Here is a 27,669-nt window from a genome sequence, read left to right as displayed (position 1 = left end):
GACAGATGAAGAGGTTTTAGCAGATTTGGCTGCAGCATCAGTAACTGAGAGTAGAAATAAGATGCCTGGCGACGGCAAAGCTGATGTTTCTTTCGCACTTTAGTTTAAGAATTTTTATTTCTATTTGATAAACACAGCAGATGTTGGAGGAGGCCATGTGTTGCCCATCACAGTTTGACCATTCATATCTTAGGGACAATCTGAACTTTCATGGTTGTCCCCACAACGATGACAGACCATGGGGCGTTGCAGGCTTTAGAACCATGTCCAATATTTTACTAAATTTATAGATGATGACATAACTAGCTTTACTTGAATCGGGAACAGGTGAACGGGAAAAAATGAATAAATATGTGTTCGTAGAATAGAGTTTGATTTATTATCCTTTCTGGTAAAACGTTTGACAGATTGAACTCCTTGGTTTTCAAGTTAACCCACAATTTCCTCTCCGACATTTCTGATAGGGAACTGTCCTGTCCCGGGAATAGTTCAGAGTCCTCACACATTCCACCAGAAGAGCTCCATTGTGCAAACGTGTCACATTTTAACCTCCCCACAATGGCCATGAACAGATTTGGATATCCCGAAGGGGTTCAATTTGATTGGTTCATGATCTGTAGCTTCGATCACAAGGAATCAACATATGTATTAGCCTCATCAGACGAACTTGTATCCAAATGTGTTCATTTAGAAACAGTATGATTGTAAGCCATGATCAAAGGTATTTGTTGTACATTGGACATTGAACCTTGGTGTCGTGATGGGTAAAAAGGAAGTTCCGCAGTGTGAGACAAATATAAGTCATTTACGCACAATATTAATGTTAAGGGTTTGGATCTAGATTAATTAATATAAACAAGAAATCTAATATTTTTCAAGTTCCTTCAAAAGTAATAATACTCTCAACACGGGACTATTGTGGCAACATACTTGGTATGAAACACGATACTCTGATGAAGTTGCCCGCCTTATTTGCTGCTGTGGTGCCACATGTACACACAGGAATTTTCTGTCAGAGCATTCCTGACGAGTTGGCTTTTTGTCAAACACTTGAGTCGGGCCAAGTTCGATGTTAATCCAGCACCAACGCACTCAGTCTTCTCGTAACTTCGGCGAGCTCGACACAATCCCTGCACGATGGAACTAACAAGAGTTGTATTCATCATTCTAATGTCGGTGTGTGGTGTCAGAGACGTACATGCTGATACAAGTTTCCCAGCCTTCTCTAAAAAATTAAACCTGCTTGACAGAACGATCCAGGCGTGGAAAGGCACAGTTGTTGATTTGAGGAATGAAATAAGTAACAACTTTGACTTGCTGGAATTATCACTGAAAGAAGAACTGACTAACACGTTCATCCCTGCCTTGATAAAACCTCTAGTGAAGCAAGCGATTACAGACAGTCTGAAAGGAGACTACATTGGGAATATTATCCGTGGACGTGTTCTCGATGTAGTTAACAGTCTGAAAGCAAGGGTGCATAACACAAAGACACAACTTCGCTCAGTTAAACGACAGTTCAGAAAAGTTAAACGGGAACGAGACATGTTCAAAAAGAGTCTTGGCAAATTACGAGGCGAGCTGACCAAAGACATTCATAGGGACTTGCTGGGAATACAGCAAAGAGTAAGTACAGACATTAACACAATTTACACATTCAAAAGTGTATAAGTCTCTATATCAGACCATTCAGCCTGGTATTTTACCTGGTAACATACCATAAGGTGCCCCATGTTATGAACTATGTTATGTTACTGAATCCTGACATAAACTATGTAATCCAATTACAACATTGCCATATAACACAGCCACTTAGTGACCTTGCATCACCATCAGCAATAGGTATTTTATCACTATTTGATTTGAAAGCAATGTTTCGGGTATCTTACCTGTACCTGTAACAACACAGTACACTATCATACACGGTAAGTGGTGCTTGGTGTAAATATGTGCGACATTCAGAGAGCCTCCATGTAACAACACTATATACTGAACCTTTGTCAGGTAATTACTCCTGTATATACTCAACCTGTCAGGTAAATACTATTGAAAATACTCAACCTGTCACGTAAATACTCCTGTATGTACTCAACCTGTCACGTAAATACTCCGGTATATACTCAACCTGTCAGGTAAATACTCCTGAAAATACTCAACCTGTCAGGTAAATACTCCTGTATGTACTCAACCTGTCAGGTAAATACTATTGAAAATACTCAACCTGTCACGTAAATACTCCTGTATGTACTCAACCTGTCACGTAAATACTCCGGTATATACTCAACCTGTCAGGTAAATACTATTGCAAATACTCAACCTGTCACGTAAATACTCCGGTATATACTCAACCTGTCACGTAAATACTCCGGTATATACTCAACCTGTCAGGTAAATACTATTGCAAATACTCAACCTGTCACGTAAATACTCCGGTATATACTCAACTTGTCAGGTAAATACTCCTGAAAATACTCAACCTGTCAGGTAAATACTCCTGAAAATACTCAACCTGTCAGGTAAATACTCCTGAAAATACTCAACCTGTCAGGTAAATACTCCTGAAAATACTCAACCTGTCAGGTAAATACTCCTGTATGTACTCAACCTGTCAGGTAAATACTCTTGTATATATTCAAACTGTCAGGTAAATAATCCTGTACATATTAGTACTCAACCTGTCAGGTAAATACTCTTGTATATACTAGTACTCAAACTGTTAGGTAAATACTCTTGTATAAACTCAACCCGTCAGGTAAATACTGCTATGTATGCTCAACCTGTCAGGTAAATACTCCTGCATATACTTAACATGTCAGGTAAATACTCTTGTATATACTAGTACTCAACCTGTCAGGTAAATACTCCTGCATATACTTAACATGTCAGGTAAATACTCTTGTATATACTAGTACTCAACCTGTCAGGTAAATACTCCCGCATATACTTAACATGTCAGGTAAATACTCTTGTATATACTAGTACTCAACCTGTCAGGTAAATACTCCTGTATATACTCAACCTGTCAGGCAAATACTCTTGTATATACTCGAACGCAACCTGTCAGGTAAATACTCTTGTATATACTTGAACGCAACCTGTCAGGTAAATACTACTGTATATAATCAACCTGTCACGTAAATACTCTTGTATGTACTAGTACTCAACCTGTGAGGTAAATACTGCTGTATATACTCAACCTGTGAGGTAAATACTCTTGTATATACTCGTACTCAACCTGTCAGGTAAATACTCCTGTATTTACTCGTACTCAACCTGTCAGGTAAATACTCCTGTATTTACTCAACCTGTCAGATAAATACTCCTGTATATACTCAACCTGGGAGGTAAATACTGCTGTATATACTCAACCTGTCAGGTAAATACTCTTGTATATACTCGTACTCAACCTGTGAGGTAAATACTCATGTATATACTCAACCTGTCAGGACAATACCCCTGTATACACTCAATCTGTCAGGTAAATAATTCTGTATATAATCAACCTGTGAGGTAAATACTCCTGTATATACTCAACCTGTCAGGTAAATACTCCTGTATATACTTAACCTGTCAGGTAAATACTCCTGTATATACTTAACCTGTCAGGTACATACCCCTGTATATACTTAGCCTGTCAGGTAAATACTCCTGTATATACTTAACCTGTCAGGTAAATACCCCTGTATATACTTAGCCTGTCAGGTAAATACTCCTGTCTATTTTCAATCTGTCAGGTAAATACTACTGTATATAATTAACCTGTCAGGTAAATACTCTTGTATATACTAGTACTCAACCTGTAAATACTCAGGTTGCTTTGGTTTTTTAATCTTTACAAATTTTGAATTTTCCAAACGAAGTGACTAAGTTTCTGCTGCCATGGTGACCACGCCAATGACATGCTTGACCGTTTGTTCCAGTTTTGCGTGGGCGGTCGGGTAGCCTAGTGGTTAAAGCGTTCACTCGTCACACGGAAGACCCAGGTTCGATTCCCGACATGGGTACAATGTGTGAAGACCATTTGTGGTGTCCCCCGCCGTGATATTGCCGGAATATTGCTAAAAGCGGCGTAAAACCTCACTCACTCCCAATTTTGCTGATTTCGTCATAATATTTTCTTTGTATATATGTTATTAGTTTATGACTGTGTTCATAAATTGATCCGCCAGACAACTTAAAATTCATCATTACAGATACAGGAACTTGAGGAAAGTGATGCGCTGCGTGGAAAACACATCCAGGACTTGACGGAACAAAATCAAAAAGGTTGGAATGCCATAATCTGTTGGGAACATTGAATCTGTCTTTATCATGAGCAGGCGGTCGGGTAGCCTAGTGGTTAAAGCGTTCGCTTGTCACGCCGAAGACCCGGGTTCGATTCCCGACATGGGTACAATGAGCGAAACCCATTTCTGGTGTCCCCCGCCGTGATATTGCCGGAATATTGCTAAAAGCGGCGTAAAACCAAACTCACTCACTCACTTTATCATGAACATGTAATGACACCATGGCCCACATGCACAAAGCGATCTTAGCGCTACAACTATTTTAAGCCTATATTAAAGTACGGGAGTAACATTGTACGATCATCTTAGCGCTAAGATCGCTTTGTGCAAGTGGGCCCTGGTGTTTGCGAAAAGGGGAGTTAAATAAGGGAAATGTATCGGACATCATTTTTGTCACTGACGCGTCAAATTCAGAAATGTTCTCCACATGTTTACCATAAAGCTTTTTGAAAGCTTTACTGTGGCCTTGAATGTTGTAACCTTGATCAAACATCTTCTGAGCAAGTGTCAGATTACAGTTTTTGAAATCTTGGCGGAATAAGTGTACTTGATTGTACCTCAAAAGTTGTGAAATATAAACAACAAAGGCTGGAGCTGGTGAATTTTAGACATCATACACCAGCCCTGTGTTTTTAATGGCAGCGGGAAGTGTCATTAGCACTTCTAACACTGTGCAGTAGACATGATACACCAGTCCTTTGTTTCTAATGGCAGCGGGAAGTGTCATTAACACTTCTAACACTGTACAGTAGACATGATACACCAGTCCTTTGTTTCTAATGGCAGCGGGAAGTGTCATTAACACTTCTAACACTGTACAGTAGACATGATACACCAGCCCTGTGTTTCTAATGGCGGCGGGTAGTGACATTAACACTTCTAACACTGTGCAGTAGACATGATACACCAGTCCTGTGTTTCAAATGGCAGCGGGAAGTGTCATTAACACTTCTAACACTGTACAGTAGACATAATACACCAGCCCTGTGTTTCTAATGGCAGCGGGAAGTGTCATTAGCACTTCTAACACTGTGCAGTAGACATGATACACCAGTCCTTTGTTTCTAATGGCAGCGGGAAGTGTCATTAACACTTCTAACACTGTGCAGTAGACATGATACACCAGCCCTGTGTTTCTAATGGCAGCGGGAAGTGTCATAAACACTTCTAACACTGTACAGTAGACATGATACACAAGCCCTGTTTCTAATGGCAGCGGGAAGTGTCATAAACATTTCTAACACTCTACAGTAGACATGATACACCAGTCCTGTGTTTCTAATGGCAGTGGGAAGTGTCATTACCACTTTTAGCACTGTACAGTAGACATGATACACCAGTCCTTTGTTTCTAATGGCAGCGGGAAGTGTCATTAACACTTCTAACACTGTACAGTAGACATGATACACCAGTCATGTGTTTCTAATGGCAGCGGGTAGCACCATTTCTACTTCTAACACTCTACAGTAGACATGATACACAAGCCCTGTGTTTCTAATGGCAGCGGGTAGTGTCATTCACACTTCTAACACTGTGCAGTAGACATGATACACCAGCCCTGTTTCTAATGGCAGCGGGAAGTGTCATTAACACTTCTAACACTGTGCAGTAGACATGATACACCAGTCCTGTGTTTCTAATGGCAGCGGGAAGTTGGTGGCCCAGTCGTCTAAGGCGCCGCGATTCGTTGTGCAAAGTTGCGTCCCTTGGGCACGCCAGAAACCTATGATTGTGGGTTCGAATCCCGGTTCGCCCCGATTATGTTTCTAGGTTTGTCAGCACCATACCCGTGCTCATGGGTTTCACCGGAGTGGTAAACGTCTGAGACCTGCATCACTTCGGGCTTTCCTCCCACATTAAGCTGACACGCCGCGATATAACTGGAATACTGTTAAAAGCGGCGTTAAACCCAACTCACTCACTCCCTCTCTTTAACTGATCTCTTTAAGTAGACGTGGTGATTGTACAGGTCACGCCTTTGCATTTGTGTTGTTTTGTACATTACAGGTTTTCCATGCAGTGGCCGGATTTTGGCCATTCTGATTCTGTTTTAGAATTACATTTTTTAACCGATTCACTAAGTCATCAGATTTCTCCATTGTGCCGAAAAAAGATTTCCGAACGATAGCTGACGACAAAACGAGTCACGAGACGTCCACGAGACGACCACGAGACCTTCACGCACATCACGCGACAATTTGGCAAGGATTCAGAGGTTTGATAATGAACGACGACGCAACATTTCACACACGTCACTGAAGCTACGTATAATTGCCAAATGTCTGGACGTATACGTAGCAATATGGCCACCAGTTGTATGTGAACGACAGGAATGGCGGAATACAATATGCGTTTTTACTAGTATGGTAAAAGCCAATGGCGCTGTTGAGGAAGTTTCCTTTTGATATCTCACACGTCCATCTGGAACAAATAGGTGATGAAACTTGCATCTCAGCATGCCCAAAGACGTTTAAAGATGGTACTTGTTGTTACCTCGCCTGCTGTTAGATTATCTTACAACGTCATGTACTCACACTGTTGAGTAATAGTTAAGAAATATAGTTTGTTCTAGCCCCATCTGTAGTGCAATAAAGTATGATGTTGTCCTGAACGATTGTGATAGTTGAAGCACGATGACGCTCTCGTTGCTTTGAAGTTAAATTGAAAATGACGGGCTGGTCCACTTGAATGTCTGTGTACCCCTTTACACCACTAAAATGATGAGTTTATTTCAACAGACCTCTCTTAAAATGTATGTATGACCCCAAGGTCAAACTCCCAAACGAGGTTTCCCCGCATGGCGGCAGAGCAAACACCCGGAAGTGATTTATCGCTCGTCTCGTTCAGCTTCGTCAAATATTTTGTTCAAAGACAATCTAAGAGCGCAAGGAGTTCCCCGTTGAACAAGGGATTCCATTACAACAGCGATGGGTTCATCAACAGTATCAAAAGTACGTATAGTGTGCTTTTACACTAAATAACAATGACCACTTTGACAGGTCACGTTACCTTTCATGGCATATGCTGTTGTTTTGAACTAATATTGATGGGCGTAACATGAATGGGCTAAGACAGCCATAATGACTGATAACCAGCCCTTTAAATGTGTGTAAGCGCTATATTTTATTTATTTTAATTCTTGTGTTTTGGGGTATTACGGTAGTCTATTGATCTAATTAAATATGATTATTATTAAGGTTATAGTTTATACTGTGTCACGTATAATTCAACCGTCATAAACGCAAATGGTTTTTGGCTATAGATCTAAATAGTTGTTTTTTTGTATAAACCATAATCATCCACAAATCTTCCATTAAATTCAGTTCTGTTTCACAGTTGAATGTGTGTATGTAGTAATTATTATATTTCCAGCGTCGTGCAAAGGATTCCTGTGGCCCGACTCATGTGAAACTCCACATAACTAAGAGGTAAGGGCTATGAAATAAATATGTCGTATTCATGTTCAATTAATAAAATTAATTTGAATCAATGGGTATGGAAGTTACATTAAACTCCAACAATAATTCTGGGTAACAGACCATGCAGATTATCCTGTTAATGCAAATTATATGAAATTTTTTTTTTTTTTAAAGTCAAATTGACTCGACACAATGTTTGAAGTGTTTAATAGTAGAACGCTTATTAAATTGCATTCATACAATTGACATCTGCAAGTTTTTCTTCACAACTTCAATGTATTTTTTCAGATTTATCTGAAGTGAAGGTTTCTGCAACAGACTGTTTCTGTGCCATCAGACAGATCGAGCCAGTGCTATGGACATCAGTTAAAATACAATGTATGTACATTGTGTAATAAAATATTTGCGTCTCAAACGATTTGACACGTTTATCTCTCACATGCAATTTTAGCACAATTCTATAAGAGTGTGCAAGGGAAACCATAATCAAGCAACTGTCCACAGCTGATTGATAGTTTTGAAAATTCTACAACATGGACTCTCAAGGATGTTAAGGTTTGTATTCCTCCTATTTATTCAGCTGAAAGCTGACTACAGTTAAATAGGAAAGGGGGAATATTGAGACTATTTCTTGTGTGCAAAGTAGTGGCAATAGTAAAGCCTTGGTCTGCCCCCACACTATCACCAGGCTGTACAAGATCAAGAAAAATACCAACCACTTCATAGCTTTGTCATCTCAGCATCAGACATACCACCTGTAGACAAACATGATGCAAAGTTCACAGCATCATGAGGGGCTATACAGATCAGGCTTTAGAGTGGGCGGCTAGTTTTGTAAAGTGCATAACATTTTTCAGTTGAGGACAAAGGCCTATGGGATTTGAATTTTTATTTCAGTGCAGTCAACAGCATAGTCCTGGGTCTTCCAGCCAAGAAAACAGTGTCAGAACAAACATAATACATGCTACACATTTTGGTGGCACTGGGTTGATCAAAATAAAAACATCACTTGAAAGTATCACAGTCAGTAAAGAAATATAATATTGCATGAAACGGGTCAGTTCTAGGTCTTGATACTCCAAAATTCTCAAGAGCCAGATGGTTATTGAGTAGATGGTTCTCCCATTGTTCAACATGGACCTGCATCTCCTTCATTTCAAATTGTGCCTCACACCCCACATTCTGTGTGGAATGATCATTCCCTTCAACCTCATGTCCATCACACCTCCTCCTGGAACCAGGTTCTCATCACACTACAAACAAAATAATACTCATTTAATATAAATGTTTCATAAAAAAAGTATTAAAAAAGTTATAATGCAACATTGATGAATGACATTTATTAATACACATATCATTATAGTGGATAGTTGTAAATTCTTACGCTATGACGTTCTGGCCTATATGATCGAGGGGGGCTTCCTTGGTGTTGCGGCCACAGTCCCATCTTCCCGAGGCAAGTGAGTTAACTGACTATAAAAGTCTAGTTTCCACCCTTGCCGAACTAGGCTGGTATTATGGAGTTACATTTTGGCTGGACTAACGATACTATGCATAGTCCAATCAAAATCGCGCACTGAAATCGAAATCCGGTTTGTAAAGTGTCATGCAGATTTCGGCCGACTGCAGGATTTGCAAAGAATGTGCACCGCTAACTCGTTGTCAACAGATATTTTCTAAATCTTTTTATGTTTATAATCAAGGTGCTCAGATTAGAAATTTGATGCACTTCGCAATGTAAGAATCGTTTAATCACAATATAGATCATGATTATCGATCAGATCGTCTTGACTGGGCGCCAACGTTTTGTTTGAAGCAAATGCAAGTGATACGAGAGGTGGAATGTGATTGGTCAATAGGAGAGGCTTAGAAAGGACATAACTCGTAATAGCCAGTGGTGGTGCTACGATCGAGCCCAGGAATTCCAGCCTAGTTCGGCAAGGGTGGAAACTGGACTTTTAAAGTCAGTTTACTCTCTTGCCTCGGGAAGATGCCACAGTCCATGCAAATATGGATGGGATTGTCCCTGATTTCAGTATTCTTTGCACGGGGGTGTACTTGTTTACAACACACAAATCTAGGACTAAAATATAAAACATTCAATTCATTCAAGTCCCCCAATTAATTTTTAATTTGTGTATAAATATAAATCGTAAAAAGAATCCAATAAAGCATAAATTAAAACAACTGTAACTGTTTTATACATTATTTATTTATGTCTGTGTAGGCATTCACATGAGCTTTATATGTGTAGTCCATTTCCAATCTAGAAATATTGTATATTCTGACCAGAATAAATGTATTTGTTTGAAAGTCGATATGTTATCATCATATGACCTACATTAGTATAAATATTAGTTCCCGGGTGCCGTTGTACAAAACAACCTTAGACCTAAGACTGCCGTAGGTCTGTCTCTATGTTAAGGTATTGAAGTTACGATCACCAACACGCTAATATTGCTTTCTACAAGGACACCCAGGATATTTATATGAATTATATATGATAGTATGTCGTATTAATGTGACGAGAATAGAAATCAATATTGTAATCAGAAAAAGCACGAGTACTTCGTATGTTAGCTGCGATAAAATCAATTGTTGGTAAGCCATATTCGCTCATCAGTTTTGCAAAAACATGAATGAAAATTATGACTTACGATGAACAACTTCCCTATAACTTGTCGGATGGCTGCCAGTCATCGTTTCCGCAAAGATAAATCGACCGGAACAACGATGGAAACTCATAAATTTATTTCATCTCGCATCGGAAACACATTCGAGAACACGGCGATGCTCCGATGCCATTTTGACAGCTTGCGGGGATAGCCTCATTCTGGAGTTTGACCCCAGGGTCACGCATAAATATTAAGAGACGACTAAGGTCCTTTTTCCTTATCCGTCCAGTGTGTGGATATAAAAACAAAAACAGGCAGAAGGATTTGTAAAAAAATTTTTTTTTATTAATTTGCTTCAATTTTATCACGTGTCTTTGAACATTCCACAAATGCATTGTGGGGCCGAGCTAAGATGTAAACAAAGCCGAAATTCGGTATCGCTGATTATTGTGATTTGAGGTGTTTTCTGTTGTACAAATTGCAGCAACTTAAGCCATGAAATAGTGTTTACCGAGGGGGTTGCTCTACATGTTACCGTAACCGACGAGGATCGACGGCCTGGGGCGTGATATGGCGTCGACGTGAGACGAACGTGGTGGAGGAAGAGCAACAGCGGCCGGTTTGTTTGACTGCTGCATATTATTTAATGCCGTACGCTGAGCAACAGCTAGATGCACATGATGTGGTTATGAAACTTTCAAAGGATTGCTCATTTCGTGTGTTTGTGAAGGTTTGTTGTTTAACGCCGCACTCAGCAATATTCCAGCTATACGACGGTGGTCTGTAAATAATCGAGTCTGGACCAGATAATCCAGTGACTGATGTCATGACCATCGATCCACGCTAAAGATGTAGTTAATTCGTAGGGCACCAACGCCCGCATCGAACAATTTTGTGACTGTTAATTCCATGCAATCTGAAACGAAATATGGTAAGACTGTAGTAAGACTTGTATATCTAGTATATCTCAGAGTGATCGGCACAAGCAGTCGGGCGCCAAACTATGTCATGCTCCTAGCCAGACACGTTACATTGACGTCATAGCTCGCCCCTTCGTCTGTCAAAGAAACCTACGTCGGTTGGTAAGTTATCAGTTTGTACTTCAGAATCTTGTAGGAAATTAAATGAAACAAACATTGTTAATATAGTAAGATTGGTGTACAACAGAATACGTTTTGAAGGAATCAGGTCCCTGCTTCACACAATGTTTGAACCCAGAGGTTTGTTTAGCCCGTCCTTGGGGATAAACAAACGTCTGGATGTAAAATTCCACGCCTCGTTTCAATTGAAAAGCTTGTTCTATTCTAATCAGTATATTGCAAAATATATGCTTGTACGTTTCATCCTCTGAACTAATAACAATTATTTACAACTGAGACTCAAGACTATATAAGATTATTCTAAATCTGTTCAGTCAAGTGTCGGTTGTGTGTTTTCGCTCACATTTTTTAAAACGTTGTTCTGCATCATAGAATGGCAGAAATCTGCTGAAATACATCCCAACTATTGACCAGGGCCAAATGTACCAGCCTCAATATTTTTACACTCAGCTTCGTTCTTCTAATCCGGAAAATTTATGTGCAGGGCACCAACATTTTTTTTTTAAGGATGGCAAGGAAATGTAGAATATATAGGGTCAAAAGTGCACGATTCTCATTATTTTATGATTAAGCTAGAACTGACGTTAAAGGCGAAAACAATTTGGCGCATGCCACACGGACAATCGGCATTTCCATTAACACTGTGTAACACAGGCGCTTAGTCAAGTAGACCTGTTTATCATATAATGGGTAGGTTTCCAACGGATAAAAACGATATCCGCTGGGGTCATATGCGGACAGAGATGCAAATATCAAAGGTCAAGTAGGGACTACTTTCACTGTTTATAAACAAACATGGCGTCGCCCTCGTCATTCGGCGATTGAGTCAGAATTAACCATCGGGAATCCGGATAAACTACAGGGATGATTGCTATCATTATCAAAAGAATAGTCTAATATACTGAAAATCAGTGTCTAACTGTGACGTAGCTAAGGCATTTTATAAGTTTTGGCAACTTTGGAGATATAAATTTCGAAATAATTTTGCGAGGGCACGAGGCCTAGCTAAGCGGGATCAGTAGCCATATCTGTGCTTGTAGACCTCTGCGGCTTGAAACCTTCTCCACAAATTAAAATACTTGGATTTGGCCGAAATATGTTTGAATTGTTACCTTGTTTCGTTTTGTCGCTGTGTGTACATCTGACTACACTTCTTAACGTTATGACACGACAGACCGACTGTCAACATCGTCTGACCGTGGCCGTGACGTCTCATAGACTAGGGTAAGAGTACCTTCCCTTTGACAAAGGGCAGTTACTCTAGCGGACAGACCGATGGATTGCCGCGAAAGGCAATTAAGAACAATTGTTGTTTTGCGTATATGTTGCTTCGCCACTGTATAAGAAACAGATTTCAGTTGGAACTATATTGGCTACTGTCACTGTCCGACTGACAAATCACTAACCCTGTGACGAAATAAATATTAATGCGAGCATTCCAGGAAAACTCGCAATGTTTCGGTGATGTTTGTGAGAGAGGGAAAGCGATTTTGAAACACAGAATTAAAGAATGATATTATATGATAAAGAGGTTATCACGCTTGTGTATTTGGGGATGGTAAATATCCTGTATTAGGAATAAATGCAGTATATTTACCATCCCCAAACACACTCGCGTTATAACCTCTATTGCCCTTTTACATTCATTGCATCATCATGGAAATGTCATCACTGAAATATTATTTTGTAGCATGTCGTATATCGACGTTTGAAATATTGTATTGCCCGAGACCTCAAAACTATGTAAAATGCACCAGTTTCAGAGTCTAGTTAAGAGAGTGTTTGTATGGGGGAGTTGGGGACTAAAACATCAAGCAAAGTCACTTGGAACAACAAATAATTTACGATAGGTCGCAGCACACTACATTTAGTAGCCTGTTATCATCAGTTGGCAAAGGCAATATGGACATAGAGAAACTATCAAGACGGTTGTCGATTTGACGATGTAAAAAATGTGTAAAGTGTCCACTGTCCACAGACGTTGAAATGCACGAGAAATATATTTTCCTCTGTTTGAATTACACTGTTTGCCGTCATATCCTGATCAAAATATATATAACGATGAACATTGATTCTCACTGACAACAAATAGATCTACCTATATAAATACACAGGAATAACATAAAAGGCAATGGAAATTAGAAAACAATGTTCAGTATTTGACCTGCATGTACTATGTAGGTTTGCTATTCACAGTATTAATACTCATATGCAGATATTATGCCACAACGAAATAACGCACCAACTTGCGGACACCAATTTATTGTCATAGCAATTCCAGCCAAAATTAACAAAGTCAAACTAAAATACTAATCATTCCATAATTTAGAATTATGGGTAGGTAGCCGATGTTCATGGCCTCATCGGATGTTCCAATATAATAAATGCACATATTCTGTGTTTCAGTTTAATTTAGATCTTGTCTTTTTTTCTGTGAACAGCAATATAAACTAACATGTTTAGTCCTCATTTCCTTGTAAGGGTAACATATAAACCCCTTAAAATGGCATATGTTTACTAGCCTAGTCGTTATGATATCTGAACTGTTGGAGTGTTTGGCAAGGACTGCCAATTTCTATCGGTGGTGTAGTAATGTTCATTTATGTTGTATGTTGTATGATTATGTTCCAAACAAAATAACAATCTGTTAGTTCAGTTCCTGCAACATTTCAACCAAGAGAAGAGATATATCTCAGCGGTTAGCACAGAGGCAGTGTGCAGCTTGGACTAATTAAGGAAGTGTTTTGTCCTATAGACGCAGGGGTTAGATTAAAAGTAATCTGAATCTAATAAATTTAAGTGATTTCCAAGATTTGTCAGTCACCATGCTACGGTATATTAATAATTCCTATGCCACAGCAAATGTATTATAAGCCAAGTTCATCAGTGAATAAATTTGACACACATTTGTTGAAAGTCAAAAAACACTCTGGGGCCAGTACTTATAATGTTTACCGTCAATATATAGCTTTCAGCATATATGGGGTGTGGGGGTGGGGTGTGTGGGGTGGGGGTGGAGGGTGTGTGTGTTTGGGGGGGGGGGGGGGATGCTTCTTTGTACGAGATGTTGGTCACATCAACATATAACAAATACATGCCAGACATTTCACTCCACAAACCTTCACATGAACAGTCTCTACAATAATAAGCTGATAAATGTAATCTCTTATTATCCTATTAATTTGAAAAAGTCAACAATTGTATTGACAGTGCCAAAAAGCGTGTGTTGTATATTTAGGATTGTCGTTTGGGTGATTTGTTAGTCGCTAGACTACCTTATATATGTACCTCTACTAAGATAGATGGTTTTGAAATTGTATTTATCAGGGAAAATTTCAAATACATAAAATATGTCGATGGCCATATCTTGTATGTAAAGAATCTAATGCTTATATGGTTTGTATTATGTTGTTTATTGAACAGCATGTTCTGTGTTACAGCCTCGAGTGATCCGAGTCGGACCAAGGGGACACCAGTGACAACACAAAAGCCTGCTACACAGGGTAGGTGGGGGAACCCAGCAGGCACAAAACTCACACTTTAATCCCTCCAACAATTGACAAGCTGGGGTATAGACCCGTGTAGGTTCCAACTTGCTACTTGCACGCCATCGTATCTCACTTGTGTAGATTGGTGCTCATGTTGTCAACCACTGGATTGTCTGTTTCCGCCATCTTATTGCTGGTCTATTGCTGAGTATGGCGTAAAACAACAAACAAACAGGCTGACATACATCAATGTAATATATTATTATCCTCATATTTCCAAACAGCAACGATACTGACAGTATCATCTTATAAAGCTCAATTCATCATACGTTAACACTCTGAAGCCGTACATAGATAAATGTTACAACTGCTGGATGTAACAGAAGGTGAGGTGAGGTGAAATTGGGTATAACGTCGCGTCCAAGATTATTGCACTTGTATAGCGACGATTTATAGTGCTAGCTCACTGAGATACCATGCCGCAGTTTAATATGAATACCCCACGCAGACACAGTATACTGACTCCGAACCGACCAGTCCTTGATTTAGCTCCTTAATGCCGAGCGCCAGACAGGGTAACAACAAGTACCATCTTTTAACGTCTTTTGGTATGACACGGCCGGGGATCGAACCCCGGACCTTCCGCTCTCCGGGTGGACGCTCTACCACTGGACCACGGAGGCGGTCTGGATGTAACGGAAAGATTTGAAACATTGACTACATAATCCTTGATTACATGAACCAGCTGTCGCCCTTCCCCCGAATCGTTGTATTGTCAGCCATGTTGGCAGTGTTTGATGACGTATCGTGTCACGTATCCACGCGTTGAGGTGTGAACTTTGTATATGTATGACGAAAATGTCTGGATTTGTACAGAGTTTACATTGTGTTCCAGCGACTCCATCACCAGCAGACTGCCGCCACCATTGTGACGCCAGCGAGAACGGGAACCTGGAGGAGGTGAAGCGGCTCCTGTCACTGAACGTCAACGTCAACTGTAGGGGAAGGTTGAGAAGGACACCTGTGATGAGGGCAGCATGGGGGGGACACAGAGACGTGGTGGAGCTCCTGGTGAGTAGAGGAGCTGATGTGTCACTGGTGGACAGGAACGGTGACAACATCTTTCACCTCACTTGTTGGGGAGGAGACATGGAGACGGTGAAGTTTGTGCTGTCACTGAACGTCGACATCAACAGTAGAGGATGGAGGAGCTTGACACCGGTGATGAGGGCAGCAATCGATGGACACAGAGACGTGGTGGAGCTCCTGGTGAGTAAAGAAGCCAATGCATCACTGGTGGATGAGGGCGGTGACAACATCCTTCACCTCGCCTGTAGTGGAGGAGACATGGAGACGGTGGGGTTTGTGCTGTCACTGAACGTGGTGGGCATCAACAGTAGAGGATGGAGGAGCATGACATCAGTGATGTGGGCAGCACTGAGGGGAAACAGAGACGTGTTAGAGCTCCTGGTGAGTAAAGGAGCCAATGTGTCACTGGAAGACGAGGATGGTGACAACATCTTTCACCATGCCTGTAGTGGAGGATACATTGAGACAGTGGAGTTTGTGCTGTCACTGAACGTGGTGGACATCAACAGTAGAGGATGGAGGAGCTTGACACCGGTGATGAGGGCAGCATGGGAGGGACACGGAGACGTGGTGAAGCTCCTGGTGAATAAAGGAGCCGATGTGTCACTGGTGGACAAGTACGGTGACAACATCCTTCACCTCGCCTGTTTTGGAGGAGACATGGAGACGGTGGAGTTTGTGCTGTCTCTGAGCGTAGTCGACATCGACGCCAAGAACAACTTGGGGGAGACAGCGGCGGACGTGGCGAGAGACTGGGGACATCAGCGAGTGGCGGATCTGCTGGAGTCCCGCGGCGCTCAGTGACGTCAGTGTCGTGTTTGTGTAGACGGTGAAGGAGACGCTTACAGTGACGTGGTGTGCCGTTCACGTCGTTGTGTGTAAATATGTCATGATTAGGGTGAAACTGCTTGTTGGAGAAAATACAACTTGTAAAAAGTTTTTCAGACATTTTGTCATTTGTTGTGTTTTGAACTTCGCATAATCAGGTAAGAAAATTGTTAACTGAATGTAAATCGAGATGATGTATGATTGGTATGTAAACACACATCTTCCCGAGGCAAGTGAGTTAACTGACTTTAAAAGTCCAGTTTCCACCCTTGCCGAACTAGGCTGGTATTATGGAGTTACATTTATGGCTGGACTAACGAGTTTATGCATAGTCCAATCAAAATCGCGCACCGAAATCGAAATCCGGTTTGTAAAGTGTCATGCAGATTTCGCATTCGTCACCACTCGCCCCTTTCTGTAACACTCAAGAAGACTCGTCCCCCTATTGATGAATGTATGTGCGAAAATACGACAAACCAATCGGAATGCGCGTATGATTTCAAGTTCTTTGTCAAATACGCCCTCAGAAATAAGTTTTGATTTTACTTATGTCTATACCCAAGACACAGTGAAATGTGTTCAATCATACTGCATAATGTCGCACGTCCCGATGACCTTTAAATTGCATCTGAAATATATATAATATATGGGGAAATATATGTGAACCATTACGCAACGAGTTGACAATTGTTTTAGGTATGCCCGTTTGCGCTAAGACGGAACCTAGTTGCAAAAATGGCACGAGCACGAGTCGCTATTCGGCTTGTCCCGGAATAACACGAGTTGGTCACGAATGGCAGATTTCTGTCGACTGCGGGATTTACAAAGCATGTGCACCGCCAACTCGTTGTCAGCAAATATTTTCTAAATCTTTTCATGTTTTGAACTGACTTGATTCACTTCGCGATGTAAGACACGTTTTATCACAATATAGATCTTGATTATCGATCAGATCGTCTTGACTGGGCGCCAACGTTTTGTTTGAAGCAAACGCAAGTGATACGAGAGGTGGAATCTGATTGGTCAATGGGAGAGGCATAGAAGGGACATAACTCGTAATAGCCAGTGGGGGCGCTACGATCGAGCCCAGGAATTCCAGCCTAGTTCGGCAAGGGTGGAAACTGGACTTTTATAGTCAGTTAACTCTCTTGCCTCGGGAAGATGGCTTTCCTGTATACGTTAAACCTTTTCTATTGCACAAAGAAGGTATCTGTACACAATTTTCATTTGGTAGTAAGCTTGCAAGTTTGTGCATGAATTTTGAAGGGGTCATAATTGCATAACTTGACGGGAAAATGCATAATTTGACAAAATTGGCTGTAATATTTTTCATTAAACTATCCGAATTATAACTTTAATCACAGGTAATATGTTCGGTTACATGAATATGGCAAAAACTTTGTTTCATTTAACTGTTATTATAATTCTCAGTGAAAACATTGATAGAAGTCATTTTTTTCTTCTTCTTTTATCTATACCGAAACGTCGCTTTTCATAGTATTAAAGAAGTTGTTATCCATAAAAATTGTGTCTATCTTGTCATCCATCAACTTCTAAGTAATGCCTATCAAACAATTTAAACTCCCTTGCCTCGGGAAGATATAAGTGAACATTATTTAAAGTCACATGCACTTGAACCTAAAGAGGTAACATGAGCTTCATGAAATAAGGAGTGAGTGAGTGAGTGAGTGAGTATGAGCACGTGGTTTAATGTGGCTTTTGACAATACTACATTAATATCATGGCGGAGGACACCAGGCTTCACACATTATACTCATTTCGGAAATTAATCCCGTATCTGGCATGATGAGTGTAAACGTTAACCCAGAGACACTGAGACTGACTACAACTATTTACATTATGGAGACAACAACATCAGATCCAAGGTCAATTGGTAACTTTTTCAGTGATATAAACTGTTGATCAAAATAAAGAGTGCAAATGATATGCTTGTCGTAAAAGGCGACTAACGGGATCGGGTGGTCAGGTTCGCTGACTTGGTTGATGCATGTCATCGATCCCAATTGCGTGGATCGATGCTCATGATATTAATGACAGGATTGTCTGGTCAAGACTCGATTATTTACAGACCGCCGTCATATAGCTGGAATATTGCTGAGCGCGGCGTTGAACAACAAACAAAACAAACACTGGCTACGTAGTGAGTTTTTATTTATCGGGAATAAGTTATAGTTTCAGGATAGACACATATATACATAAATACAACCAATTTATATCACATTATAATTATTATAACCATTTCCCTTACACAAGGAGTAATTCTAATAAGTATCCTTAGAAAGCATACACAATAATGATACTGTACAGCAGTAATGGCATTGCCATTAACACATTTGGCAGGCAACCGTTCAAGTACGATAACTCCCTGGTAATGCTACCACTTTGCAATACTTCATACTAAAGCAGATCCGTGAAGATTCCGGGGTAGAACAGATCTTCAGGAACCCATGCTTGCCGTAAAAGGCGACTATGCTTGTGGTAAAAGGCCACTAACGGGATCGGGTGGTCAGGCTCGCTGACTTGGTTGATGCATGTCATCGATCCCAATGGCGTGGATCGATGCTCATGATATTAATCACTGGCATGTCTGGTCCAGACTCGATTATTTACAGACCGCCGACATAAAGCTGGAATATTGCTGAGTGCGGCGTTAAACAACAATACAATCCAATCATACTAAAGCACACGTTATGATGAACGTTAGAACACATCGCATACTAAAGATAGAGAGTTATGTTTCCACATAATAGTATATATTACATAATTATATATTACACAATAAGTCTATACCGTGTGGATGACACTGGCTGTAGATGTCTTCTAGTGGGACGGTTAAGGCTGGATTTTTTCAAAATTGTGCACTTTAGATTTAAAACATCAAGCCTGGCACACTTATACATTGAACCATTTCGAACATTTCTGGATATGGATCCACCTCAGCATGTTCTCTAGGGTGGGTTGTAGCGAGGATATACTTGAACGGGCATGCAATCAAACTCTCTGACTTAACCCAATGTAAACCCGCTAAAAGGCCGCTAAAAGATTGAAAGGTCTATCCGATGAGAAACAACACTTCTGTATTCATTCGTGCTTGAGAATTCCCCGGGTTTTCCCCAGGAATGTGGAAGTAGTCAGTCAGTGTTTAATACAGTCTTGGGAACAAGTTATGAACGTCAAAACGTCGGTTTCGCGGTCATATGACCGACCACTCGTCCAATGGAAAAGCCGTATATTGTGTAAACTTCAAATTAAAACATTACTCAAAATTATATAACACCACTATGACGTCAGAAGGAATGACTTCATCACAGCAGTAATTTGGATATGGCGAGGCACGGGTTATTCGGCATGCATGGATGAAAAATAGGGAGTCTCACCTAAGTGCTGGCCAGGGATATTTAAACCTTCAGTGCTGATGTAGTTGATATCAAAAGAAACAAAGGTGAGATTCTATTTTCATCCAAAATCATTCCTCCTACTTTTCTTTGTTTGGAAACAGTAAAAAACAGTGTATTGAGAGTTAAAGTACATCTATCAAGCTTCCGTGACAGACAGATTAGTGATGTCATTTGACTATTACATCATGGTAACCGATGACGTCACAATGGTCAACAAATCATTGGGATGCAATTTCAAAGTAGCGACGACATCTCCTCGCTTGAACTCATCCAAGCAAAACTGTTGGACATCTTCTGCCACTAATGCCCCCATCTTATTCAGGCATCAACTGTCACTAATGTCACTATCTTATTCAGGCATCGACTGTCACTAATGTCACTATCTTATTCAGGCATCGACTGTCACTGATGTCTCTATCTTATTCACATCATGACTGTCACTTATGTGTCTCTCTTATTCAGGCCTCGACTGTCACTTATGTCTCTATCTTATTCAGATCGTGACTGTCACTAATGTCTCTCTCTTATTCACATCATGTCTGTCACCAATGTCTCTCTCTTATTCAGGCCTCGACTGTCACTAATGTCTCTATCTTATTCAGGCATCGACTGTCACTAATGTCTCTATCTTATTCAGGCATCGACTGTCACTAATGTCTCTCTCTTATTCAGGCCTCGACTGTCACTAATGTCTCTATCTTATTCAGATCGTGACCGTCACTAATGTCTCTATCTTATTGACATCGTGACTGTCACTAATGTCTCTCTCTTATTCAGATCGTGACTGTCACTAATGTCTCTCTCTTATTCAGATCGTGACTGTCACTAATGTCTCTCTCTTATTCAGATCGTGACTGTCACTAATGTCTCTCTCTTATTCAGATCGTGACTGTCACTAATGTCTCTCTCTTATTCAGATCGTGACTGTCACTAATGTCTCCATCTTATTCAGATCGTGACTGTCACTAATGTCTCTCTCTTATTCAGATCGTGACTGTCACTAATGTCTCTATCTTATTCACATCATGACTGTCACCATTGTCTCTCTCTTATTCAGATCGTGACTGTCACTAATGTCTCTATCTTATTCACATCATGACTGTCACCAATGTCTCTATCTTATTCACATCATGACTGTCTTTAATGTCTCTCTCTTATTCACATGTTGACTGTCACTAATGTCTCTCTCTTATTCAGATCGTGACTGTCACTAATGTCTCCATCTTATTCACACATTGAATGCTGTCGTTACAGAGAATGTACTTTGCAATGTCCGCCGATCTCAGCCACGTATAGATGACCCCTGGGGGAGAAACAAATGGACTGACATGAGAAGACATGATCAACATCACCAGAGTAGTCTCCCTTTGAAGTCACCTTGACAACCCCGCCATCTTGAACAATGTACACATTTCCCAGTAAATCGCAGGCAAGGCCAGACACGATTCTATTTTTAACATATTCGGAAGTCGCTTGACATGTCGTGCTTCCGGTCTTAGATTTCCAAATTAGACTTGAATTTGTAGAATCCCATATCACGAAACCTTGTTTGATGTCAACGCTGAAGGGGATATCCTCCCGCAGGCGATCGAACACACGGAATGTCTTCATGACCTTGCCCTGCAGACTGAGTACGTCTAAACTGGCCGAGTCGGCACACAGCGCTGCCGTCATTCCAGGGCGATAGTGCATAAGACGAGTGTAAGATTTGGTTGATTGAATCGTGCTGATAATCTTCAGTTCCTTTCCAACGGAAATAACTACAATTTTCTTATTCTCTGGAAAACTGACAAGTGCTCTGTCCTGTGACGCAACAGCTAGTCCATAGGGTTGAGACTGGAACGATATACTCGAACAGAGACCGTCCTGGTTAAATATCTTCACCGATTTATTTGCCGCGTCAGTCACCATGAATAATTCCTCCGACAACGCAACAATGCTTTTGACAACAGGCAAGGACTCGTCGTCACTCGTACTCAACTGATACGTTCTCATCACATTGAAAGAGATGAGCTTCTTCTGTGTACTCGCGCATTCATCTGAATCAGTATTCAGATCAACTACTAGTTCATAGCCGCTGTAACTATTTCTCGTAGGTTGTTTTGAGCTTGACTCGTTGTCAGGCACTTGAGGTGAAGGTGTGGGCTGGACAAGCTCCGGATCCCTCTCCCCACCGGGGTAGATAACAGGAGCTGAGTGCCTGAACAGCGAGGTATCAACCAGGGGTAGTGCAGAGCTACCTCCCCCTGTCGCCAGCACGGGTATATTTGATTCATCACTGTCTCTACCCAGGTACGGAGTCACTGGATTCATTGGATGTTCATTCACTATTCCAAGTTCCCTTTTGCTCCAACTTTCATTAAACCAGGGAACAGAAGTCGATCTTAGCATTGTATTTGTGTGATGTCGAAGGGAGACGGCCTCCTCGCGGCACGGTGGCACGCAATCGGATGACAGTGACCTTGGCATGTCTGCTGAAACTCCATCAGAGGCAGGGACTCTGGAGTTATAGAAGGCGACTGAACCAAGACTGAAGTCTTTATCGAGCCAGGAGAAATCAGGAGTGAATGATATTCTCATCCTTTCATACTGGAGACTTTCTGCTGAACTGACAGATGTCAGCGTCTTCTGTATCTTTCTCTTCAACTGTTCAGTGGTGTCAGAATCCTGGTTCCTTATCGCCGTAGCAGCAGACATTGAATTCCTGAGTTGTTCCAGGTGCTCCTTGGCTGCAATATGCTGATTCTCCAGGCTTCTCGTCAAATGGTCATATTCCGTATCAATTTTGGAAAGAAGTTTCTTCTTTGCGTTTTCTAACATTGAGTAAAACTTTGTAATATGCTTATGAATACCTGTCCGCGCTTTCTCCGCCTGACCTGCCAAATACGCCAGTTCATCTTGTATACATATTTCTTGATCCCGAACTGACGTAATTTCACGTTTAAGTCTTTCCACGAATATGCCCATGTCTTCTGTTGTGGATTTTCCTTGAGGTATGAGCTTGACCGTTACCGAACAGTGTATATGCTTCGAGAACATACATTTTCTACATGAGGAAGCTTTACAGGATACGCAGAACATGTTGAGCGGACAGTCGGGGTGGTCCACACACCAATACTCCCGAGCACCTGCTGGAGAACCACCTGCAGTATCTCCTGGAGACGTGCCTGGTGTTCCTGCAACTCTCTTACCCATCAGTTCTTTCATCAGGAAGTTTCCCGGAAAGAAGTCCGCCCATGACGAGGGTGGTGCTCCTTCTGCAGGGACTAGAGTAACCCCCCTACACACAGGGCACAGGAAGGAGGGCGGGGACAGAGTGGCCGAGTAGTTGATGTGCTGTCGTAGACACTGGTGACAGAAGCTGTGGAGGCACGGTAGTGACCTCGGGTCACTGAAGTTGTCGTTGCAGATGCTGCACACGAAGAAGTCATCGTCCAGTTGGATCGTGGCGGACATAGTCGTCACTTAAGTGTCATCACCTGAATGAGTGAGTATAATTGTAAGAGGCTTTTAGCTTATCCAGCAATATCACGGGACATGACACCAGAAATTGAGTGAGAGAGTGAGTATGGTTTTACGCCGCTTTTTAGCAATATTCAAGCAATATCACGGCGGGGGACATCAGAAATGGGCTTCACACATTGTACCCTAATCGGGAATCGAACCCGGGTCTTCGGCGTGACGAGCGAACGCTTTAACCACTAGGCTACCCGACCGCCCGCTCATGATAAAGACAGTTTTCAATGTTCCCAACAGATTATAGTATTCCAACCTTTTTGATTTTGTTCCGTCAAGTCCTGGATGTGTTTCCCACGCAGCGCATCACTTTCCTCAAGTTCCTGTATCTGTAATGATGAATTTTAAGTTGTCTGGCGGATCAATTTATGAACACAGTCTTAAACTAATAACATAAATACAAAGAAAATATTATGACGAAATCAGCAAAATTGGGAGTGAGTGAGTGAGTGAGGTTTTACGCCGCTTTTAGCAATATTCCGGCAATATCACGGCGTGACGAGCGAACGCTTTAACCACTAGGCTACCCGACCGCCCCACCAGAAATTGAATTGTTCCCAAGATTCGAACCCGAGCTTCGGCATGATGAGCGAATGCTTCAACCACTAGGCTATGCCACCGCCCTTTCTGAACCGAACGTCGAGATGGACAATTTATGATCATGAAGACGAAACACATCCCATCTTGAACTGTTTATGCTACCCGGATGAGGAGTGAGTATGGTTTTACGCCGCTTTTAGCAATATTACAGCAATGTCACGGCGGGGGACACTAGAAATGGGCTTCACGCATTGTATCCATTTAGGGTCTTCGACATACGAGGGAAAGTCTTAACCACTGATCCATCCCCACCGCCCCAGTGGGATGAGGAAAACAACAGAATGGAAAGTTTTTTTAACATAACACAAATGCGTTTGCTGCTTATCTGCCATTTGAGGTCAGATATCGACACTCTGTTATTCGTGTTATGATGTCTGTTCGTATGGTTGGACAAGCACACCATCTATGTGGCTGTTTTCACCGTCTAGATGTAATGCTGCACAGGGGATGGCAGTTGAGTCCTTGGACAGAGTTGGCTTGTTTGTTTGTTTGTTGTTTAACACCGCACACAGCAATATTCCATATATATGACGGCAGTCGGCAACTAATCGAGTCTGAACCAGACAATCAAGTGATTGGCATCATGAGCATTGATCCACGCAATTGGAGTACCATGACATGCATCAACAAGGTCAGCGAGATTGATCACCCAATCCCGTCATTCGTCAGGGGCGGTCGGGTAGCCTCGTGGTTAAAGCGTTAGCTCGTCACGCCGAAGACCCGGGTTCGAATCCCGACATGGGTACAATGTGTGAAGCCCATTTCTGGTGTCCCCCGCCGTGATATTGCTTGAATATTGCTAAAAGCGGCGTAAAACCAAACTCACTCACTCACTCACACCGTCATTCGTCTTTCACGGCAAGAATGGGTTGCTGAAGACCTCTTCTACCCGGGATCTTCGAGGGTCCGACTGAGTTGGTCTCGCACAAGCAGGACATAAATCAGTGTGTTGGTGACTCATGATCAACGGTAAGTTATTGTCCTTTCAATCGACAACTCGTAACTTTACACAATACATCACTTGACAACATACACAGATATGTAACGTAGATAAAAATAGATTACAGATTTCTCAAAGGGCATATAGAATACATAAACAGACCCGTGAAGATCCGGGGTAGAATAGGTCTACAGCAACCTATGTTTGCCGTAAAAGGCGACGGATCGGGTGGTCAGGCTCGCTGACTTAGTTAATGCATGTCGTCGGTCCCAATTGTGTGGATCGCTGCTCATGATGTCAATCACTGGATTGTCTGGTCCAGACTCGATTATAAACAGACCGCCGTCATATAGCTGGAATATTGCTGAGTGCGGCGTTAAACAACAAACAAACAAACAGACAGACTAATACCATATGTAAATGACTTGTTGTAAGCGGGGTAAATGGCACAATCTAGATGGGGTTTCTTACCTTACTGAATACTTGAAAATCACTCATGAGATCAGGGTCAGAAAACCAGGTTTTCACCACAACATTCCTCTTGTTACATGACACCGTGAGTTACTCGCCCAGTTTGTGTGACGCTGCACTTTGAACAGTGAGCTATCAGTGCGTGTTGTATCAGATCTAGATAAAGTGTTCATACCGTCATTTATCGTATTGATGTATGGCGCTAATCGTTTGTCGTAAATAAGAACCGCCTCCGTGGTCTAGTGGTAGAGCGTCCGCCCGGAGAGCCGAAGGTCCGGGGTTCGATCCCCGACCGCGTCATACCAAAAGACGTTAAAAGATGGTACTTGTTGTTACCCTGTCTGGCGCTCGGCATTAAGGGGCTAAAACAAGGACTGGTCGGTTCGGAGTCAGTATACTGTGTCTGAGTGGGGTATTCATGTAAAACTGCGGCATGGTATCTCAGTGAGCTAGCACTATAAATCGGCATCAGTCCGGACTAGTACAAGCAGCCACACAAACACACACACGTACATGCACGTCGCTATATAAGTGCAATAATCTTGGACGCGACGTTAAACCCCATTTCACCTCACCGTAAATAAGAGAGAATGTTACGCATGTTCCTTGCTTGAATCATATTTCTAAATTGTGAAAAACAGTCAATGTCATTCATGATACGAGGCCGTTTAATATATATAACACGCAACCAATATAGACATATACATTTGGTTAATTTTGTCTGATAATATTTATTTAAATAATTTGTCAGGTGGAGAGTTTTGTCTGTTACAAATGTTTGGATGCCGTACGCTTTTTAAACACAACTGGTTAGTATAAGTTTAGTTGGATAGTCCATGTTTTTGTACACGTTTGGATAGTAAATGTTTTAAAACGCAATTGGATAGTACATGTTTTACACGATTGGATAGATCATGTTGGAGGCATAGTTGTACTGAGTCCCGTCCCGTCACTGTACCAGGATCCGCTGACGGTAGGCTCGAAATCCACATTCGCCCTGAGTATGATCTTTAAGTGAGTTTCTATGCTCGTAGGTTTTGAAAACGTCAACGACCAGCGCAACAACAGGATTCCTGTCGGAAATACGTTCACCAGTAGTAAAATAACTAATACTGTTCAAAGTAGCGTTGGGGCGGTCGGGTAGCCTAGTGGTTAAAGCGTTCGCTCGTCACGCCGAAGACCCGGGTTCGATTCCCGACATGGGTACAATGTGTGAAGCCCATTTCTGGTGTCCCCCGCCGTGATATTGCTGGAATATTGCTAAAAGCGGCGTAAAATCATACTCACTCACTCACTCACTCAAAGTAGCGTTAAACCTAACTGTTTTTCAAAATCGGACATACCATCGCGAGTCTTTGGATACGTCCGGTACAGAGACTAACATACTCTCACGACACGGTGATAATCACTAAATATATGCAAGATAACGCGCAATGAGTCATGTGTTATTCTGATGCATTACCATACGGAACAAGCAAAGAACAAGTCAATGATTTATTCTGTCACACATATTAACACACAGGTGCAAATACATCCATCATCATGGAGATGAGACCATTTCATCATAACCTCTTTTTTTACAAATACGCAATTAAAGTTGCAGCTAAGCATTAAATAGTAATTTCCAAAGACAGTAATCACTTCACGCACTGCCACTACAGTGCCATCCTCGGTAATACGGGCCACGGGTCAGTTGCGTCCCTTAGTGGTGCCAGAATCCGGTGCCTGGTGAATTGAGTCCCAGATAAGCCCTGAGTCGAAACAACATAGGGCATGTTTTTCAAAGTTTGCGTCCAACTTTAAGCTAACACGTCGTTATAGAACTGGAACACTTCAAAGCGGTGTCAAACCAAACTCACTTACTCACTCGATAAATGAGTATATACAAGTTCCCAGTA

At 41.5% G+C, this 27,669-nt stretch overlaps 2 protein-coding genes across 2 annotated transcripts; one reads left to right on the top strand and one right to left on the bottom strand.

Moving 5' to 3' along the window:
- The first annotated feature begins 1,125 nt into the window (after positions 1 to 1,125).
- On the top strand, positions 1,126 to 16,936 carry LOC124141580 (ankyrin repeat and KH domain-containing protein mask-like). Its single transcript, XM_046509590.2, has 4 exons — positions 1,126 to 1,626; positions 4,194 to 4,266; positions 14,861 to 14,923; positions 15,804 to 16,936. The coding sequence occupies exons 1-4, from the start codon at positions 1,138 to 1,140 to the stop codon at positions 16,799 to 16,801; spliced, it is 1,623 nt and encodes a 540-aa protein (XP_046365546.2). The 5' UTR covers positions 1,126 to 1,137; the 3' UTR covers positions 16,802 to 16,936.
- A 2,770-nt stretch (positions 16,937 to 19,706) lies between these two features.
- On the bottom strand, positions 19,707 to 26,054 carry LOC124141579 (E3 ubiquitin-protein ligase TRIM56-like). The gene is made up of 3 exons (XM_048383242.1): positions 25,772 to 26,054; positions 24,017 to 24,089; positions 19,707 to 23,723 (listed from the first exon to the last, which is right to left on the bottom strand). The coding sequence occupies exon 3, from the start codon at positions 23,698 to 23,700 to the stop codon at positions 21,493 to 21,495; it is 2,208 nt and encodes a 735-aa protein (XP_048239199.1). The 5' UTR covers positions 23,701 to 23,723; positions 24,017 to 24,089; positions 25,772 to 26,054; the 3' UTR covers positions 19,707 to 21,492.
- Positions 26,055 to 27,669: the final 1,615 nt, after the last annotated feature.

Source organism: Haliotis rufescens, unplaced genomic scaffold (assembly GCF_023055435.1).
Source record: "Haliotis rufescens isolate VD_foot unplaced genomic scaffold, xgHalRufe1.0.p SCAF_46, whole genome shotgun sequence".
Classification (NCBI taxonomy): domain Eukaryota; kingdom Metazoa; phylum Mollusca; class Gastropoda; order Lepetellida; family Haliotidae; genus Haliotis; species Haliotis rufescens.
This window is presented reverse-complemented; position numbering and strand designations above follow the sequence as displayed.

What these genes read in the sequence shown, in the direction of transcription:
- LOC124141580 (XM_046509590.2), top strand. Translation starts at nt 1,138, where the DNA reads ATGGAACTAACAAGAGTTGTATTCATCATTCTAATGTCGGTGTGTGGT. An exon ending in GACGGAACAAAATCAAAAAG is followed by an intron (nt 4,267 to 14,860) that starts GTTGGAATGCCA and finishes TCTGTGTTACAG; the next exon opens with CCTCGAGTGATCCGAGTCGG. An exon ending in ACAAAAGCCTGCTACACAGG is followed by an intron (nt 14,924 to 15,803) that starts GTAGGTGGGGGA and finishes ATTGTGTTCCAG; the next exon opens with CGACTCCATCACCAGCAGAC.
- LOC124141579 (XM_048383242.1), bottom strand. Translation starts at nt 23,700, where the DNA reads ATGTCCGCCACGATCCAACTGGACGATGACTTCTTCGTGTGCAGCATC.